The following is a 21,342-nucleotide window of genomic DNA, read 5'->3' as shown; positions in this document are numbered from 1 at the left end:
CTATCCTATTAACTTGGAAACCCTAACCGCCGTTGCAAGACTTGTTCTTCTCTCCCACGTACAATTCAACTAGACTTCCCAAATATTTGTAAGACTAGTCATTCTCGGTTGTTATGCAATAAGTAACATGCAAGCATAACGGATTAGTTTAAATAATACGAGGTTCAGGATTCCAAACCTGTTAAGGATCCCGGACAGCAGGATATCACTCAAGATATTGGTCAGGATCTTAAGCGTGAAATTGACCCATAGCAGTAATCACGTAACAACTATACCGCTCATGGTTCGGTTTGAAACTTAAAACCGTTTAAACCATTCGTTGGTTAGGTTTCACAGCTAAGTTTTTCCTTTAACCTTCGTTTTCTTTTCGATTTTCAATGGTTTAGTTTCGATTTTTGGCAACAAAAAATCGTTACTAAAGGTTTGGCTCATAGGTTTAACTTAAAAACTATCAAAGGCAGGTCGTGAACACTCATACGTAACAAGTTATTTTTTTTAACTAAAAAAAAACTACAGCAATACCATACTCAAACTACATTAAACAAAATGCTCGTGTTTATGGTGAAACTTAAAAAAAAATACATTGATGTATAAATAAGTTATGGCTATTTAAAATTGGGGGTGAGGGGGGGGGAGTAGTTTAAAATTTAAATACAAAATAAAATACAGTTAATTAGTTAAAGATGATGGGGTATACTTGTGAGTATTTTTAAAATTAATAAAAGGTGATTAAAGTTAAGAGATGGAAATTGTAAATATTTTAATAAAAATTCAAAGACACTTGAGATTTAGGGGGTGTTTGGGATTTCTTATTTAGCCTCCTTATGACTTATAATTTCTCTAAAAAGTCATAAGGTGTTTGGATGAGTTCAATGTTGTGAGAGTAATAAGTTTTGACTTATAACAATATAAGTTATAAGGAGACTAAAATAAAGAATCCCAAACATCCCCTTAATGTTACAATGTCTATTTTGTCTCTTAAGGTTGTACCGTGTATTTAGACTTTGTAAATTTTAAGTTTTTTTTCCCATTGAATGTGCTTAATTTGCTTTATATATACTCAGATATTACATTGAAGTTTGGTATTAGTTTTGTTGTAAAAGATTGATGATTCGACATTAATATTCTTTTTAAGTGGTTGATGAATTGTGCTGTTTTTGAAGTGGACTGATCAAGAAAAAAGTTCGAAAAAGCCCAGGATAAAAAGTAATGAGATATTGAGATGACATGAGTTGATTTTGAGGTGAGTTGACCAGGAAAAAGAAAGACACCTGTGTTTCATTTGAAAAAGGTACCATAAAAAATTTGATGAAAGAGAGTTAAAACTAAAAACATGAGCGACCACCAATGTTTAAACTTCATCAGTGATTCACACAAGATGAAAGTAACCATCATATGTCATATTTTGCTTTAATCACACAAGTTATATAAAGCTATAATATAATGTTATCTTTAAACCAAGTTTTTGTATATACACTGTTTTAGAAAAAAACTGGCATCCAAATGGTTCACTAGTTAAACCAGAATACAAAAGTAGATAATGTTATATGTAACTTACTAAGATTCTATGAGCATTAATATGGAGAGTGCTCACGAATCGTCTTCTCTCATCCACTTCAGTCACATTCATTCTCTTTCATCAGATGCTCTCTTTTCTTTTGACAGGATTTTATATTCTTTCTTTACTGATGACAGACTTCTCATGTAGTTTCGATAACGGTCAAACAATATTAATATAACTTAACTAATAATAATTCATAAACTTAGCTAAATATAATTTAATAAAAGACTAAAAATTAGCATTCACTGCATTAAAAATTATGTTATTAACAAACTTTAAAGATAAAATGGCAAAAGACGTCCTTTACGTTTGACCTGACTTTCATTAGACGTCCTTTAATGAAAGAAATAGCAAAAGTGTAAGGCCCCGTTCCCGGTAGCCCTACTTTGGCGTTGGATTTACTCATAAACACAGTTCTAAAATCATAGTTAATTAAAACTTTTCGCGAAATACTTAAAACTTCATGCATTACATCACAAAACATCAAATATTGTCTTGCAAAAGTTAACTTGTCTTAATACATATCATATTAATTCATAACGCTTCTAACTCGAGATGTCAGTCTTCCAGTCCCTACCACATGTCATCCTCAAGCCAGCTCCTTCAATCTATTTACCTGCGTGCATACTAAAAGTCAACTACACTGAGTGAGTTCTAGATAAGCAGGTAACATACATTTCATTCACATTCTTATACAGGTGTGTAAATATATATATATATATATATATATATATATATATATATATATATATATATCCGAAGACATATATTACATTCGTTCTTACATTCATACTTCCATACCTTCACGCTTTTACTTACCTTCATTATTTTTATACCTACATAAACGTTCTACGTTTTAAAGGGCCTTTCGCCCTATAACCTTCGCAGATATTATTAGGGTCTGCAACCCTTTATTCTTCGCAGATATTTTTAGTTAGGGTTTGCAACCCTTTATTCTTCGCAGATATTTTTAGGGTCTACAATCCTTTATTTTTCGCAGATATTTTTAGGGTCTGCAACCCTTTATTCTTCGCATATATTATTAGGGTATGCAACCTTGTACTCTTCGCATATATGAATAGGGTATGCAACCCTTTTACCATTCAACCATATACATCATACATATCATTCATATATTAGTTACATCTATTCTCGTCTACCTCTTCATATATACATTTAACTCTTTCTATACCGATTAGGTATTATTTATAAACATTCATGTGGCATACACTTACCACTTAAGGTAAGTGTATTAACTAATCATATTGGAGTATGCACACAGCCCGAAAACATTACATACAAATGGGACTAGAAACTCACCTGGATCCTGTTTCATCCAGAATTGATCGTAACACATTTTCTTTGCTAGGCACGGCTAACTGTTTAACAAGTATAGTATTAATTACTATTTTTCTGTGTGAGTCTTACTTCCTAAGTTAGAAACTAAGCTAACTTAGCCGATGGTGCTACTATCTCAGTCGCATCGCATATATGAAACCAATCGCATCGCATAAGGAAACAGTTCGCATCGCATGGATGCAAAACGAATCACATCGCGTGGAACCATTCGCATGGAATCCATTCGCATCGCATGCAAACATTTAGCATCGCATGAAAACATTTCGCTTCACCTGGGCCATTTCGTTTCGCATGGGCCATTTCGCTTCGCATGCTTATTTCGCTTCGCATGGCGTGCGATGCGAAATTCTTGGATTTCGTATGGGATGCGATGCGAAGCCCCTTTTTCATGCAATGAAGACCCGATTACCTTATTTTGTCATTTTAGAGCCATCTTACCCCGAGATCTTTCCTTGGAACCCGTCTGAACCCTTTTTATGGGTTTCGGGTTGTACCAACTTTGTATACCCGTCCTTTTAACGAACCGAAAGCTACTCGTTTTACCCGAACCGAACCAACTAACCCATTTACTAAAATTTCATTAATTTATCTCTTATCGTGGTCCGATTCATCATCCTACCAAGTTTCATGCAAATCCGTGCACGAAAAGTAAACATTTTTAATAAAAACGCACCTTCGAGGTTTATGTTCGAAATCACTCGAATAGACCAAAACCATATCAAACGAACTCGAAATTTAGTGATTCAAGCGGCCACGCAACCGGGTCGCCAAGATCTACTAGCGCCGCCTACTGCCGTCGCCGGAATCCTCCGCCACCGTCACCGGAAAACCCAAACAGTTGCCGGAAAACTTCATTTCCCACTGTTACTGGTTTGCTAATAAAAATCGTGCTTCCCGACCTCTGATCGAAGATCCGTCCGGTGGAAATCTTCATTTATATCTTATCAACACTTAGTTAAAATTTGAGTCCGATCCGACGGCTAGATCTCCGGGAATCGCCAGAACTTTGTGGGTTGCTTTCTCAAAAACGGGATTTTGGTGAAGAATGAGGTTGGAGGTGATGAGGTAGTAAAATAAGATGATGGCTCTATTTATAGAAAGTGGGTAGGGTTCCATGTTTAACTTTTGACATAATAATACTTTACTCCCTCGTACTTTAGATAACTACGTGTATCCTTTATAATCTATTTAACCTCGATCATTTTAAATATCTCATGAAACTTGGGATGTTACAAAAAGGCATAATTCATGTTTCAAATTTGTTTCACGTTACACTAACCCAGTTAAATTTTTTTGTTAAATCTGGTCATGTGCCTTGCACATAAGGGTATTTTTGTAATTTTAAATATAAATTATTTTATATTAAAACTAACAAATACTCCCCCCCTCTCTCTCCTTCTTGCATCCACCATCAGCACCCACCTTCTTCTTTCAACATCCAAAACCCCACCACCTGTTGCCGACTGCCACCACTGCCTACCACCTACCGCCGCCACCACCACTTGTTGCCGACTGTCACCACTACCCTATCCTCTAGAATCCCCGCCACATCCGACAAAAGCAGCTTCTCCGCCCCCAACGCCGCCGCCAGCTCCCCGCAGCCGTGTAGCATTAATATTATACGACTACCCCGTCCCATCCATATCCACCGACCCAATCAACGGAATCAAATAATCATTAATCAACGGCTGTAACACCGAAGTATCCACACGGGAGATTTCATTGACAAATCCCAACTGAGCTGAATTAGGGGACAAAACCGCAATAAAAATCCGCCCGTCGATTCCGCATAACCCGACCGCAGTGGCGTCGACCTTATTAATCAATCCAACCAAATGCTTATTCACATTACCCACCAACTGTGACATCTGCCCCGATCCGACCCGACCCAGGTACCCGTTTCCCTTATCCGATCTCTTTCTTTTATGATTTAATATTTTATTTATACTTATATTTTACTTCTTAATAATAATAATATATTTTCCTTCCCGCCTCTTTCTCTCTCTTTCTTTCCGCCGTCCCGTCCCTCTTCTTCTCTCTTTCCGCCTTCTTTTCCCTCTTGTCGCCGTCCCGCCCTTAAGTCTTGAACCCGTCCTTTGTTCCTTCCCGCCTAAGGTTGTCTGCGCAGCTCCACGCGCCAGACTCCTTACAAGGAAGCCTGCGTGAAGACCACCTGTTACTGCGATACGCGAGACGAACTGTCCCCGCAGCGCGCTAAGGATTTTAGTTCTTCCCGCGGCGCGCTATGGATCCCGTTCTTCCCGCGACGCGCTAAGGAATATAGTTCTTCTCGCGACGCGCTTAGAATTGAAGTTCTTCCCGCGGCGCGCTTAGAAATATAGTTCTTTCCGCGGCGCGCAAAGGTTGGTTCTGTCTGCCTTCGCGCTCGCGCTCTCTTGACCTTCTGTGTCTGCCTTCGCGCTCGAAGCTTTCTCGCGCTGTCTTGTGTCCTTTCTTCTGTTTTAACTTGCTTGTTTGCTTTTGATATCTTATCTTTTGTGCTGTTGACCTAACCTGTCTTATGTCTGAAAAGCCACTTTTGGCGCAGCATGCGCACCAACCCCATTGGTTGACAGGAAAAGTGACTGACATAATCTTTTGAGATCTGCTTTTCCATGCTTGACCAGTACCTTTATCTGACCCGCCCATGCCTGTTTACTGTTCCCTGTCAGCTTTTCCTTGTTCCCTGCAGCTGCCATATCTTTTGATATCTTTGCTTTTGGAATCTTTTACTTTTTGGAGATCTTTTCCCCTTTTCTAGGGATTGTGTTCCCTAGGGTTTCTCTATATATAATAATGTTATTTTTCCTAACACATCGCACAAAAACACTTAATTTAAACTCTCCTATTCTCTCTTGCTCCTTGCTCTCTCTGCCGTCTTCCTCTCTGCCTCCGTCTTCCTTCCTGTTCTGCCCTGCTTTTCCGGTAATATATATTATATATAATAATTTACTTATTAATTATGCTAACTTATAATCAAGACTTAAAACAAATCATTAAAACAATAATCTTATTTATAGGTTAACTTGTGCTTGTTTAAAGTTGGTTCTTGCTTTATCTTACACCGCATCGTTTATCAAGTGAGTAATCTCGTACCTAATCCCTTTTTATTTTTAATGTTTTGGGATGTTCATGTGTTCATACAAACTTAGAGTCTTAAACTTGTTTATAAACTTTAGTCGCGCAGTATCCCATGTGTTGAGGACGTTTACTTGGCTGTTTATTTGTATGTGTGTATCATTAACCGCTTTGTTCGGCCTATTCCGAAGTTTTCATGGATCCATTAGATGAACACGGGAGACCTATCGTTTACGGTTTTCTTTGTTTACACTTGCACAGATGTTTTCTTGTTTTTGTGCTCATTTGGGAGCACGGATTGAACTATGAGCTATGATCTATTTAGGCTTGATCACAATCTGATTACACCCTTGTTAAACACCAGACATACACGTGTTGCGCGCAGATTTATTGTTATCTATGTATTGTATTGTATTAAACTTGATTTCTCACCAACACGCAAGTGTTTGACGTTTATTTTAACACATGTTCAGGTTTGCTGTAGCTGTTTTTGGAGCTTGTGGACACGTAGGACGTTTTTACTTTTGGACCTAGATTAAAATGTATCAAGACAAGTTATTGTTGTTCGAATATTTTGCCTTATAATATATTGATTTATGTTGATTTATGTTATCTTGTGTTTACGTTGCGCGTGCGTGAATGAATATATTTATTAAATATTGACATCCAATAGTGTCACGAGTAATGAAACAATATGTGGCGCCCCGATGTATAATCCGCCTTTGGTCGGGGTGTTACAGATTGGTATCAGAGCTCGTTGACTTTAGGATAGGTGGTTAGACGTAACGGCCTAGAATACCTAAGAGTCCCTTCTCGCGCATGAGAAAAATCTCATGTTTGCGCGCTTATTGTTAATTACTCATTTATAAATATGCTTGCGCAGACGCAGCGTATGGTTTTATGTTTTATTCCGCGATATTTCGATTTTTGCTGAATTTCGATTTTTATTGATTTTACTTACATATTCGTTTGTTGGGATTGAAAATCCGAAAAGTCATGGTGATACATGAATAGTTGATTTTCAAATTCCATTTACGATTATGTTCTGAGGTTGGAGACTTGAAAAGTCATGGTGATACATGAATTGTCAACCTCCAATACTCATTTTCTTGTATATTTTATATTGAAGATTGAAAAGTCATCGTGATACATGAATCGTCAATCTCCAATACTCGTTTACTCGTTATTTTAAATTGAGAATTCGGAAAGTCATGGTGATACATGAATTGTCGATTCTCGATTCGAATTTGCTATCTGTATTAAGTTTGCATTCAAATTCATGTTTTACTTTTAACTGTTGATGGTATCTAACCCCGCGAAACCAAGCTTTATAAGATTATACTTTGCGCTAAGATATTAACTAAAACTAAAACTTTTATAGAATGCCTCCGCTATCTCGCCGCCATCAGAGGAGAGAAGCCTCGCGCAGACGTTTGCTGCAACGTTCCCAGGAAATGGCCGCCGCAATAGCCCAAGCTTTGAGCCAAAACAATACCAACACCTCTGGTTACAACATTAAGTCCTTTAACGCGGGTAACCCTCCAAAGTTCACAGGGCTTGAAGGAGCCACCGTGATGCTCCAATGGCTCGAGAAGATTGAAAACACTTTCCTCCATACCCAATGCCCTCCTGACAGACGAACCCTATATGCTTCCAGTGTCCTGGAATCTAGAGCGCTTACATGGTGGAATGGAGTAGCTCATGCGTGTGGCGCAGAAACTGCTTCTAGCATGCTCTGGGAGGAATTCAAAAAAATTCTGACGCGAGAATTCTGCCCTCCCAACGAAGTTAAGCGCCTGGAGGAAGAATTTTGGAATCTTAAGCAATACAGCGGTGAAGCGCGCGAGTACGCGACGCGTTTCCATGAACTAAGCCTGCTTGTCCCTCACTTTGTTACCCCTTCCCGCCGAGCCATCGAGAAATTCCTTGGGGGTCTCCCCATGGAAATTCAAGATTCTGTATGGGCCAGAAACCCACTAACCCTCTCTGACGCCATCGAGTTGGCCGCTGTGCTCAGCGACAACCATGTCAGAGCAGGAACCTTGTTCCTGCGGGGAACTGAGAAGACCAAACTCACCAAAACTGTCCCTGAACCCGCAGAAACCAAACCAGAACCCTCAAACCATAACCAGAAACGTAGGCGCAGACAAGTTTACGCGCTTACCAACCCGCCCATTGTCCAGCAACCCATCTACCAACCTCCAGTTTACGCGCCTAACCCACTGTCAACCTACCCAACACCTCCTGTAGTCCATAACTATGCCTTAACCAATCCCGCACTCCCTGCCCCGCCACCTAAGAAACCTTACACAGGAACCCAACTCTTTTGCCCAACCTATAGACTTCACCACCCAACCCAAACCCCGTGTCGACAATATAACCGATGTGGCCGCGTTGGTCACTCTGCCGAATACTGTAGAGTCCCTCCCGCCAACCCAATTGCGCCAACACCACCAGTCTACCCGCAGAACCCACAACCAACCTACCAAAACCCATGACCCAGGTCGTGCTTTAACTGCGGTGATCCCAGTCATTTCCGGAACGCGTGCCCAAGGCTACAAGTTCAGATTACGCAAGCGAACCCAGTTAACCAAATCTCGAACCAAGTGGCGCGCGGACGAGCTTTTAACATAACCGCGCACCAAGCGCAAGCGAATAATGACGTAGTTAATGGTACATTTTTGCTTAACGAATTTTATGCTTCTGTACTTTTTGATACTGGCGCCGATCGAAGTTTTATTTCTCGCGCGTTTGAGCAGAAGCTTGCGCGACCCGCGCAACGATTTAAAAGAAAATTTTTCAGTTGAATTGGCTAATGGCGAAACTGTTTTAATTAACTCAGTGATTAAGGATTGCACGCTTAACCTTAACGAAAACGATTTTCTGATCGACCTCATCCCCATGCCTCTTGGAAGCTTTGATGTTATCATTGGTATGGACTGGCTTACGCATAATCGCGCCGAAGTTATTTGCGCCAAGAAGATGATTCGCATACCTCGAGAAAATGGTGATCTTCATATCTACGGCGAAAAACCCTCCCGCGGTCTTAAACTTATGTCTTGCGCCGAAGCCCGAAGGCTCATGCGGAAAAGGTGTATTGCATTCTTAGCCCATGTGGTTAAACCTGCTGAAGAAAAGAAGAAGCTTCGCGATATCCCTGTTGTGCGTGATTTCCCTGAAGTTTTTCCTGATGATCTTCCTGGTATCCCTCCCGCTCGTGAAGTCGAGTTCCGTATTGATCTTGTCCCTGGTGCTTCCCCCGTAGCTAAATCTCCTTACCGTCTTGCGCCCGCTGAGATGCAAGAATTGGCAAGCCAACTTCAAGAGTTGATTGCTAAAGGATTCATTCGCCCTAGCTCTTCGCCCTGGGGTGCTCCGTGTTGTTCGTTAAAAAGAAAGATGGATCGTTTCGCATGTGTATTGATTACCGCGAGTTGAACAAACTCACCATTAAAAACCGGTATCCCTTACCGCGCATTGACGACCTCTTTGATCAACTCCATGGTGCCTCTTGTTTCTCCAAGATCGATCTCCGCTCTGGCTATCACCAGTTGCGCATCCGCGATGAAGATGTTCCGAAGACTGCTTTTCGAACTCGTTATGGCCATTTTGAATTCTTGGTCATGTCCTTCGGTTTAACCAACGCACCCGCCGTTTTTCATGGATCTAATGAATCGGGTGTGTAGGCCCTTTCTTGGATAAATTCGTGATTGTGTTTATCGATGACGTTCTGATTTATTCTAAGACCAAGGCCGAGCATGAGCAACATCTTCGGTTGGTGTTGCAAAAGCTTAGAGCCGAGCAGCTATTTGCCAAGCTTTCCAAGTGTGAATTCTGGTCTGATGAAATACAGTTTCTTGGTCATGTTGTAAACAAGGTGGGTATTCATGTCGACCCATCCAAGATTGAAGCAATCAAGAACTGGATTACGCCGACCACTCCTTCTGAGATCCGTTCCTTTCTGGGCTTAGCTGGTTATTACCGGCGCTTCATTTCGAACTTCTCGAAGATCGCTTTGCCTTTAACAGCTCTAACGCACAAAGGTAAGCCGTATATTTGGGGCTCGAAGCAAGAAGAAGCCTTTCTACCGCTCAAGCAATTGTTGTGTGAAGCTCCTGTTCTTGCGCTACCTGAGGGTAATGATGATTTTGTCGTGTACTGCGATGCCTCCAACCAAGGTCTCGGTTGTGTTCTTATGCAACGAGGCAAGGTTATCGCTTACGCATCAAGGCAACTCAAGGTTCATGAAAGGAATTATACAACTCACGATCTCGAACTTGGCGCAGTTGTATTTGCCTTGAAGATCTGGAGACACTACCTTTATGGTACTAAGTGTATCCTCTACACTGACCATAAAAGCCTTCAGCATATCTTTGATCAGAAGGAACTTAACATGAGGCAACGCCGATGGAACGAACTCATCAGCGATTACGATTGTGAGATCCGGTATCATCCTGGTAAGGCTAATGTGGTAGCCGATGCGCTCAGCCGAAAACCCTGCCAGCTTAACTGTATCTTGCCGCGCACGCAGCTTCACTTCGCGCCGATTCAAAGCAACCTTGAATCGCGTATTCGTGACGCGCAGCGCGCATCCATCAGTAATGGTAACCTTCGCGCCGAGTTAGCGTGTGGCGCGGGAAGCGCATTTTGTCCCTAATCTGAGTGGAATTCTCTGCTATCTTTATCGCATCTGGATTCCCTTTGATGAGAATCTTCGCGCTGATATCCTGAGTGAAGCGCACAAATCTCGATATTCCGTTCATCCTGGCGCTGATAAGATGTACAAGGATTTGCGCATTACTTATTGGTGGCCCGGTATGAAAAAGGATATTGCTGTGTTCGTAGCTAGATGCCTGACTTGTTCTAAGGTAAAAGCTGAACATCAACGCCCATCTGGTTTGCTCGAACAACCAGAAATTCCTACGTGGAAATGGGAATGTGTAGCGATGGACTTCATTACCAAGTTACCTTTGACAGCAAGCAAACATGATAGCATTTGGGTAATAGTGGATCGTTTGACTAAGTCTGCTCACTTCCTGCCCATTCGTGAAAACTACCGTGTTGAGCAACTCGCGCAGCTTTATGTCAAGGAAATTGTCTGCCGCCATGGTACTCCTTTGAGCATCATATCCGATCGCGATGGCCGTTTTATATCTCGCTTTTGGAAATCTCTCCAATCTGCGCTAGGAACTCGCTTGGACATGAGTACGGCATATCATCCTCAGACTGACGGTCAGTCTGAGCGAACTATTCAAACTCTTGAGGATATGCTCTGATCTTGTGTTCTTGATTTTGGAGGTAATTGGGATTCGCACCTGCCTTTGATCGAGTTCTCTTATAATAACAGCTATCATTCCAGTATCGGTATGGCCCCATTTGAAGCACTTTACGGTCGTAAGTGCCGCTCCCCGATTTGTTGGAGCGAAGTGGGAGAAGCTCAAATCACAGGACCCGAACTTGTTCAAGAGACAACCGATAAAATCGCCAAGATCCGTGATCATCTGCTGACTGCCAGAAGCCGACAGAAGAGTTACGCAGATCGTAGGCGGAAGCCTCTCGAATTTCAAGTTGGTGATCTTGTTCTCCTCAAAGTGTCGCCCTGGAAGGGTGTTGTCCGCTTTGGGAAGAAAGGTAAGCTTGCTCCTCGATATGTTGGACCATTTAAGATTCTCGCGCGTGTAGGAAAAGTTGCCTACAGACTTGACCTGCCGCCCGCGCTCAGTAATGTGCATCCAACGTTCCATGTATCCAATCTCAAGAAGTGTTTAGCTGACGAGAACCTTCACATTCCACTTGACGAAGTTCAAGTTGATGAATCTATGCATTTCGTTGAGAAGCCTGTTGAGATTATGGATCGTGAGGTTAAGCAAACCAAGCGCAGTCGCATCCCTATCGTGAAAGTTCGCTGGGAGTCCAAGCGCGGAGCCGAGTTTACATGGGAAAGGGAAGATCAGATGAAGATCAAGTACCCGCACCTGTTCTCTGCGCAACCTACTTCGAGATAAATTTCGGGACGAAATTTCTTAAAGAAGGGGAGACTGTGACATCTGCCCCGATCCGACCCGACCCAGGTACCCGTTTCCCTTATCCGATCTCTTTCTTTTATGATTTAATATTTTATTTATACTTATATTTTACTTCTTAATAATAATAATATATTTTCCTTCCCGCCTCTTTCTCTCTCTTTCTTTCCGCCGTCCCGTCCCTCTTCTTCTCTCTTTCCGCCATCTTTTCCCTCTTGTCGCCGTCCCGCCCTTAAGTCTTGAACCCGTCCTTTGTTCCTTCCCGCCTAAGGTTGTCTGCGCAGCTCCACGCGCCAGACTCCTTACAAGGAAGCCTGCGTGAAGACCACCTGTTACTGCGATACGCGAGACGAACTGTCCCCGCAGCGCGCTAAGGATTTTAGTTCTTCCCGCGGCGCGCTATGGATCCCGTTCTTCCCGCGACGCGCTAAGGAATATAGTTCTTCTCGCGACGCGCTTAGAATTGAAGTTCTTCCCGCGGCGCGCTTAGAAATATAGTTCTTTCCGCGGCGCGCAAAGGTTGGTTCTGTCTGCCTTCGCGCTCGCGCTCTCTTGACCTTCTGTGTCTGCCTTCGCGCTCGAAGCTTTCTCGCGCTGTCTTGTGTCCTTTCTTCTGTTTTAACTTGCTTGTTTGCTTTTGATATCTTATCTTTTGTGCTGTTGACCTAACCTGTCTTATGTCTGAAAAGCCACTTTTGGCGCAGCATGCGCACCAACCCCATTGGTTGACAGGAAAAGTGACTGACATAATCTTTTGAGATCTGCTTTTCCATGCTTGACCAGTACCTTTATCTGACCCGCCCATGCCTGTTTACTGTTCCCTGTCAGCTTTTCCTTGTTCCCTGCAGCTGCCATATTTTTTGATATCTTTGCTTTTGGAATCTTTTACTTTTTGGAGATCTTTTCCCCTTTTCTAGGGATTGTGTTCCCTAGGGTTTCTCTATATATAATAATGTTATTTTTCCTAACACATCGCACAAAAACACTTAATTTAAACTCTCCTATTCTCTCTTGCTCCTTGCTCTCTCTGCCGTCTTCCTCTCTGCCTCCGTCTTCCTTCCTGTTCTGCCCTGCTTTTCCGGTAATATATATTATATATAATAATTTACTTATTAATTATGCTAACTTATAATCAAGACTTAAAACAAATCATTAAAACAATAATCTTATTTATAGGTTAACTTGTGCTTGTTTAAAGTTGGTTCTTGCTTTATCTTACACCGCATCGTTTATCAAGTGAGTAATCTCGTACCTAATCCCTTTTTATTTTTAATGTTTTGGGATGTTCATGTGTTCATACAAACTTAGAGTCTTAAACTTGTTTATAAACTTTAGTCGCGCAGTATCCCATGTGTTGAGGACGTTTACTTGGCTGTTTATTTGTATGTGTGTATCATTAACCGCTTTGTTCGGCCTATTCCGAAGTTTTCATGGATCCATTAGATGAACACGGGAGACCTATCGTTTACGGTTTTCTTTGTTTACACTTGCACAGATGTTTTCTTGTTTTTGTGCTCATTTGGGAGCACGGATTGAACTATGAGCTATGATCTATTTAGGCTTGATCACAATCTGATTACACCCTTGTTAAACACCAGACATACACGTGTTGCGCGCAGATTTATTGTTATCTATGTATTGTATTGTATTAAACTTGATTTCTCCCCAACACGCAAGTGTTTGACGTTTATTTTAACACATGTTCAGGTTTGCTGTAGCTGTTTTTGGAGCTTGTGGACACGTTGGACGTTTTTACTTTTGGACCTAGATTAAAATGTATCAAGACAAGTTATTGTTGTTCGAATATTTTGCCTTATAATATATTGATTTATGTTATCTTGTGTTTACGTTGCGCGTGCGTGAATGAATATATTTATTAAATATTGACACCCAATAGTGTCACGAGTAATGAAACAATATGTGGCGCCCCGATGTATAATCCGCCTTTGGTCGGGGTGTTACACCAACACCATAGACACAATCTCCATAGTCGAAGCATCAGTCACTCGTAACCCATTAAGAAAACTTGACTCAATCCTTAACCGATTAAGCCACTGATTGATTTCGGGTCCGCCTCCGTGGTAAAAAACAATACGAAGTCCGATGTAGGAAAGAAGGACGAGGTCCGTGATGACGGACATCTGGAGGGCTTCGGACTTCATGGCGGCGCCGCCATATTTGACGACGACGGTCTTGGCGCGGAATCATTGGATGAAGAGTAAGGCTTCGGAGAGGATCTTGACGCGGGTTTTGGCAGGAGTAGTGGATGCTAGGGTTTCGGTGAGGATGGATTGGGATTATGATCGGAGGCGTATGGATGAGAAGCGTGAGAGTTTTTGTGATCTGGGGTTTAAGAATGGTCGAGTAGTGGTGGCAGTCGGCAACAGGTGGTGGCGGCGGCGGTAGATGGTGGGCAGTGGTGGCAGTCGGTAACAAGTGGTGAGGTTTTGGATGTTGAAAGAAGAAGGTTGGTAGTGTTGGTGGACGCAAGAGGAAGAGAGAGGGGGGAGTATTTGTTAGTTTTAATATAAAATAATTTTTATATAAAATTACAAAAATACCTTCATGTGCAAGGCACATGACCAGATTTAAAAAAAAATTAACTGGGTTAGTGACAAAAGACGTAACGTGAAACAAATTTGAAACATGAATTACGCCTTTTGCTATTTCTTTCATTAAAGGACGTCTAATGAAAATCAGGTCGAACGTACAGGACGTCTTTTGCCATTTGTCAACTTTAAAAGCAGTAATATACCAAGTAGTTTCCTAAACTTAAAATCAGAAACCATTATAATCTACCTATTCTAATAAAGTAAAATAAATTGGGACACTTGTCATGTTTTGGTTAATACTTACAAATTTTTCCCTCAAAAACTAATATACCATAATATATGTAATAAATCAATAATTATTCACTTTCCTTTTACACTATATTTATATAATATCTATATATTTTTATAAATATAAATATTAACATATTATTTTACTATATATTTTAAAATACTTGGTGAATTCCAAAAATCAACAACAAATCATGTTTCTCAAATGAAAATTGTTTTAGGTTTTTGTGGAAGTTAAATTTGATTTTATGGGTCAAAAGTTGGTAAACATATTGTTTGGTACAAGTTAACTACATTTGGGTCAAAATTTGTTACGGGTCAAAAATAAAAATTTTGAGTATTTTTAAAAGTTTGAGAATGCAAAATAGATTTATCGTTAAATTTGTTATGAGTTCAAAGTGTTGACTTTAAAATGTTAAAAATATGAAAGTTAGAATTTTAAACATGATTCGGGTTTCAAGTTTATTTTTTAAGGGGATTTTTTGAAATAATCAAAAGGTTCAGGATTTGACAAATTGACTATTTTTCCCTTAACTATTAATATTTAAGAAAAGATTGCGAACACTTTCGACATGCCATCCCATGCCTTTCAATGCTTCTAACTTTTATCAAATTTGAAATATTTATGTCAACATTAATTTTTCCTTAAATGGTGATCAAAATGTTGTACGGAAAGCATGCCATTCAAAACTATGTTCATATGAAACAAAATATTCACAAAATTGAATTGGTTAAGATGATATTTTTTATGTTGTCAAGAAGCCCTCTAAAACTTATCAAAATCATTTTTATGGTGTAGTTCAGAAAAACATAGTTCTTGAAGAACATCCATTGCTACAATTTAATATCTTACCTTCCTTTGATAGGTGGTAAATTGATAAATATATCAATAAAGGTAACGCCTCTTTTGTATTTAGGCGTAGTAGTTAGAACTACAATCGTTCAATTAAACAAATCATTTTGTGATATAAATAAAATCAATTTATATACACATTGTATAGATATAAACATTGATGTAATACATTTTTTTTTTCATATACGCTATATAATTATTTGTTTTACTTGTAATTATATAATTAATAATATATGTTTTGGGAGCAAGTAGTTTTAGAGGGAGCATGAAAGAAAGCGTTTTGATTGATAGATATTTGGAAGCATAAAAAGGGTAGTAGTGGTCGACATCCTCATTTCACTCTCACTCTCACTCTCGTGGATCTTCTCATCAGTCGAATCGTAAGCACTTCAAACCCTAGATTCTCATCCACAACACAAAGTTTCCAAATGTTGATGCACAATTACGCTAAAACCCTAGAGTTAGCTTTACCAACTGCCAGGTTCTAAGGGTGCGAACAACCCCGAACTTGCCTCCTTTCGATCTCTGTTTCTAAACCTCGAATTTATTAATTAGATATTTTTGTTTTTCAATTAAAATTTTATATATACATAATATATGGCACTCTGCTTACGCACATAACTATTTTAAAAATTTCATGAAAAGATCGTTAAAAGTGGCGGAAGGTTAATCACGCATTATATGGTGGTGTTGATAGCCAAACGACAAGGGTACATGCACCAGTCGGCTGATCATGTGCCTTATATCCAAGAACTACCATCAAGCCGTACCAGAAACAGCCTCCCTATTCCTATTGGGTAGAGGTAAGGCTGGCTGTCAGACCCTGCCATAGCTTTGCTATCGGAGGGTACGAGGATGATGAAACATAATAAATATTATTTAGTTAAATTTTGATAACATTATATATATATATTAGATAATAATTATTATATACATATAAATTATATAAATACAAATGGCATGCTCGTTTAGGCTTGCAAGCCGGCACAAGCTCGATAAATGAAGCTCGGGCTTGGGCTCGTTTAAGCTCGGCTCACTTGAACTTTTTCAGGAGCCGATCTCGAGTAGCTCGCGAGCGGCTCGGCTCGTTTGCACCCTGTTGTATGTCATTATTAGTGCTAATAAACGGGATTTTGAATTTAGAGAAGGTATTTTTGTGGATTGTTTGTGTTTTGTGTTGATCTGTTTGTTTGTAAGTGAGTTTATTGTTTATGTGGCTTAGAAATTTGAGGAGGTGTTGGTGAACTGGAAACAAGATGACAAGAAAGCTGACGCTGGAGGAAGGGATGAATATATTGGGAGGAGGCATTTCGAAGGCGATGATGATACTCGATGGATATCCAACCAGTTCTTTGTTTACTTGTGAAGAGTACATGAAAATGTATGAGTATCCTTTTGATATGGTACGGTTGCTCACTCATTTCTTAAGCTTAGCAGGCTGATGATATTCCTTTTAGGGTAGAGCTATAGGCACATCACTAACATACTATACATAAACCAGTGACAAGACATATATGGGCCATATGGCACGCATGATATGGCGAAATGTTTGTACTGGCTTGTATAAGGTGTTTTACGAGTTTGTATAACTTTACTAAAAGTCTAAAACTGACTGCTGTGAGTGAGAGTGGTGTGTTGTGTTAGAAGTCATTCGTGCCGTATGATGCAAAAGTTTGCTTTTGTATAGCATCACCTTTTAAAAAAAAACTTGCTATTTGTATTGGTGATAAATAGTTGATGGCATGGTGTTCTTCTTTGATGTCATGCTTATTGCATTCCGGCTCAAACCCATTAACCAAGGATTAAGCAATAGCATAACCTATTGGCTTAAATATGTAAACATAATCTGGGCTAGATCATATAGAATTATAATCAATAGTAGTTTAATACTATGTTTCTTTGACGCAATTAGTATTTCATACGAGTAATATTTTTATTCCATTGAATCATTGATAAAAGATATTTGGAAGTGACTAGAAAGGTTACTTTTAAGTTTAAAAGAATAGATTATAAACATCATTACCATACGAAATTTTGGCCGTATTTATGTCCTTTACTCTTGGTAGCTGCGTGTATCAAATGTGTGTTCAACAACCTCCTTTCGAGTATTCTGCAGAACTCTATGAAATATTCAAGAAAGCTTTGGAAGAGAGCATTACTTCAAGGGTGAGACATAAATGTTTATTTATCTTATATAGCTTCTAAAGCCAATTATGTATTCGTTAATGCCTAAATTTCGCCCTAAATCATGTCATCTTTTTGCTCAATTTTTATTAATATGTCTCAAACACAATGAAGTCAGGTCATACCAGCTGTAAAGGATAAAACACAAAACTTTCTGTTATATGAAGTTTGGAACATGTGGACAAAATACAAGGTTATGGCAAAATTTCTTGGAGGTTTCTTTTTGTACCTTGATCGACAAGTTACTGACGATAAGAATAAGAACACTGCTTCTCTTAATGAACTCTCGGTTTGTTGTTTCCGGGACATGGTAAACAATGCTTAAATTGTAGAGTTATTCATTTATTTTTTTTTGCCACAGAATCTTATGTTTCTTTTAATAATAAACTTCCATTCATTGAATTGTGTCAGGTGGTTAGTGAATTGTATCCCAAGATTATGGAAGCTGCAATTTCTCTAGTATGTTCTCAAAACCATGACAAATAGTAAAGGTGGTAAGTAGGGGTGTAATCGAGCTGATCTAAGCTCAAGCTCGTTTAACTTACGAGAGCTCGGGTTGGTTCGAGTTTGGCTCGTTTGTTATTTATTTATCAGTTTTTTTACATTTATAATTACTTTTTTATATATATTTTAATTACAATTTTTATGCATAAGATAATATATACTATTTATTTATTTTATCGTATATTAATCAATATTTTATAAATATATATTTACCATATCAGATAAAAGTTAGATTAATAATAGGCTCGTGAGGCATGAGCTGGCTAGAGCTTGATAAGTGAAGCACATGCTCGTTTATTAAATAAGCTTATTTTTAGGCTTGGGCTTGAGCTCATTTAAGCTCGGCTCTATTCGAGCTTTTAGTGATCCAATCTCACGTAGTTCACGAACGGTTTGCGGCTCGTTTACACTCTTAGTGGTAGTGTGGGTGGATGTTCAAAGCAGCTCTTTCTTTACTACGGGTTGACACACAATCCATTCTTTAAAAGAATTTCTATATATACTTAAGTGTTAATCATATTCATGATGACATAACATTACAATAATAATTTGAATATGTAAATACAGCTATTTAAGAGGTTCTGCACATTAGACTTTGTGAGACTTTCAACCTGTTTGACCAGTTGACCCCTTTATCTTATTAGATAAGTTCCCAGTTTTGCCACATTTTTATTTGACCCATTTGAGATAAACCGCAACCCATGAATAAGTAATTTGTTTGATTTTATTTTTGCATACAGGTCAATCAGGACCGTGAGGGTAACTCTGTTGACCGGGATATGCTGAAGGATGTTTCAACCTTGTTTGTTGAAATTGGAAGTGGGAAGATGTATTATTATGAAAATTTTGAGACTGCAATCCTAGCGAGTACTGCAAATTACTATAATCACTTACTTCCACAGTGGCTTCTGCACTACTCACCTATTGACATTTTTATGAAGGTTATTTCCTTTTTTATAAAAGGTTTATTCAGGTCATTATATCTATCTGCTTACAGTGTATTCATGGTTATCTTTTGTAGGCCCAGAATTGTTTGAACCAAGAAAAAGAAAGAGCGAGTCAATTCATGCATGAAACCTCAGTTGAGAAGTTGCTACAAGTACGTTGTCACTTGGCAGTTTATATGTTTTGCTTTAGACTTTAGAGTTAACAGAATCTACATTTTACCCTTCTCTCAAAATTTTTTTGTAACGCGTGTTGATATTCTTTCAGGTCGTGCATGAGCAGTTATTGGGTCAAACCGCACTGGATCAAGCTAAACAATACGAAAAACAGAAGAATGAGTATGGCGATTGCTCACTCCAATACCAGGTATGTTTTATCATTCAGTTAACTTGAGAACTGCTCTTTGCTAGTCTATTCAGATTTTATTGTTAGGGTATAATATCTTAAGATAGAAATATAGACCGAATCGTATAACATCAACATATTTGTAATGATAATGCACATATGCTTAAATTTTTTTAAAAAAATTCCCATAATTAGAAAATGCTGCAGTTTTCATTTTTTAATCTGGATCTTGAGAATTTTTTAAAGCTCGGCTCGTTTATTATTTATATACATAACCTAAAATGTATTATTTTAGTTATTTATCATAGCTATATAATTTATAATTATTTTTATTATGCATTTTATATTTATCATATTAAAGGAAAGTTATTATATTTTTTTATAAATAATAGGCCTATGAGCCTAGCTAGCTTGGTTTGTGAGGCTTGGGATCAAGCTCGTTTATTAAGCAGGCTTATATGTTGGCTCGAGCTCGTTTAAGCTCAGCTTGGTTCCAGCCTTTAGTGAGCCGTTCTTGGGTAGCTCATCGGTAGCTCGGTTTGTTTACTGCTAGTTCAAACATGAGCCTCGAACATTGTTCATAAGCGTCACATAACTTAAAAAAGGAACGTTTTATGATCATACCCAAATGTAAAATTCCTTTTCTCGAAGCAATATAGATAAAACTCATTTGACACTAAAAGTCAAACGTTGACTTTTCTTCGAGCCAGTAATTAAAACGGCTAATTATTTGTAATTTTGTTGCCAGTTGTAAATTTGAACTTGCATTTATCTTTTTGTTGGCTGCAGTTTAATGTTTGAATTTGTGATGTAATGCAGGAGATGCTGTCGGGATGTGCGGGATTGAATCTCGGTGAAGGGAGTTCGCGGGTGTGATTACAATATAATGTAGTTTAGTCATGAACCAAGGTTATTTTGGTAAATTTCATTAAATGAGTATAGATGCAGCAGATGTACTGACCATTTTAACTTTGTCTCCTCATCTTTACATTCGGTAAAAATAGATGCAGATGTATATGGGCTGGTTTTGTACTCAAACCAAACGGAAACCGAAATTTAACGGTTTTTTGTTTCAAGAAAATGGTGGGTTGAAGCTTTTTGATGTTTGGTTTTACGCGTGGCTTCAGTTCGATTATGAGTGTATCAGTTTTTTTCTTTTAAACCACTTATTAATGAATTATGGCTTGAAATATTTGGTGTAAGTTATTGAATTTAGACCATAAATTCAACAACAAATGCTCAAACAAGTTTCAGTGCAATTCAGTTTCCATGTCTAGTTTGGTTTTGGTGCAGTTTGGGTTTAGAACAAGTTATAACTGAAACTGAACCTTAATTTTCGGTTTTTAGAAAAAAGTTAAAAAAAAAAAGATAAAATCTTAATAGCCGGATTTTAGTTCAGTTTGGGTCAGTTATTCCACTTAGTACTCCGGATTCGGTTTGATTAAAAGACCATAAATTCGGTTTTGTCCATTTTTGCCCTGTTCTGCTGTTCATGTGGCAAAAGGAAATGAAAGTATAATTGTTTATTTCTATTAGAGGATCACAATGTGGGATTGAACTTTATAGTGTATGTGCTACATAAAATGATACAAGTTGAAAATAAAGACCATAGTTAAAATGATCTAGGGGCCTTTTGTTTAAGTAATGGAC

General features: G+C 38.9%; 1 protein-coding gene and 1 pseudogene across 2 annotated transcripts; one reads left to right on the top strand and one right to left on the bottom strand.

Moving 5' to 3' along the window:
* Positions 1 to 4,403: 4,403 nt before the first annotated feature.
* On the bottom strand, positions 4,404 to 14,810 carry LOC143585800 (acetylglutamate kinase, chloroplastic pseudogene; annotated as a pseudogene).
* A 2,122-nt stretch (positions 14,811 to 16,932) lies between these two features.
* LOC143585804 (cullin-1-like) lies at positions 16,933 to 20,781 on the top strand. Of its 2 annotated transcripts, none has more exons than XM_077067499.1 (8): positions 16,933 to 17,101; positions 17,781 to 17,880; positions 18,017 to 18,208; positions 18,310 to 18,357; positions 19,143 to 19,343; positions 19,424 to 19,501; positions 19,615 to 19,713; positions 20,512 to 20,779. In XM_077067499.1, the coding sequence occupies exons 1-8, from the start codon at positions 16,971 to 16,973 to the stop codon at positions 20,566 to 20,568; spliced, it is 906 nt and encodes a 301-aa protein (XP_076923614.1). In that variant the 5' UTR covers positions 16,933 to 16,970; the 3' UTR covers positions 20,569 to 20,779. The 2 variants fall into 2 exon arrangements, with proteins under 2 accessions (XP_076923614.1, XP_076923615.1); XM_077067500.1 differs by having other exon boundaries at positions 16,970 to 17,101; positions 18,013 to 18,208; positions 20,512 to 20,781.
* Positions 20,782 to 21,342: the final 561 nt, after the last annotated feature.

The sequence above is a fragment of the Bidens hawaiensis genome, unplaced genomic scaffold, assembly GCF_021521415.1.
Source record: "Bidens hawaiensis isolate Kalapana, Puna unplaced genomic scaffold, B.hawaiensis_p1.1 tig00034173_1, whole genome shotgun sequence".
NCBI classification, from domain to species: Eukaryota; Viridiplantae; Streptophyta; class Magnoliopsida; order Asterales; family Asteraceae; genus Bidens; species Bidens hawaiensis.
Note: the sequence above shows the minus strand (reverse complement) of the source record. Positions and strands in the feature narration are given on the sequence as shown.

What these genes read in the sequence shown, in the direction of transcription:
- LOC143585804 (XM_077067499.1), top strand. Translation starts at nt 16,971, where the DNA reads ATGACAAGAAAGCTGACGCTGGAGGAAGGGATGAATATATTGGGAGGA. An exon ending in GAGTACATGAAAATGTATGA is followed by an intron (nt 17,102 to 17,780) that starts GTATCCTTTTGA and finishes TACTCTTGGTAG; the next exon opens with CTGCGTGTATCAAATGTGTG. An exon ending in ATTGCTCACTCCAATACCAG is followed by an intron (nt 19,714 to 20,511) that starts GTATGTTTTATC and finishes GATGTAATGCAG; the next exon opens with GAGATGCTGTCGGGATGTGC.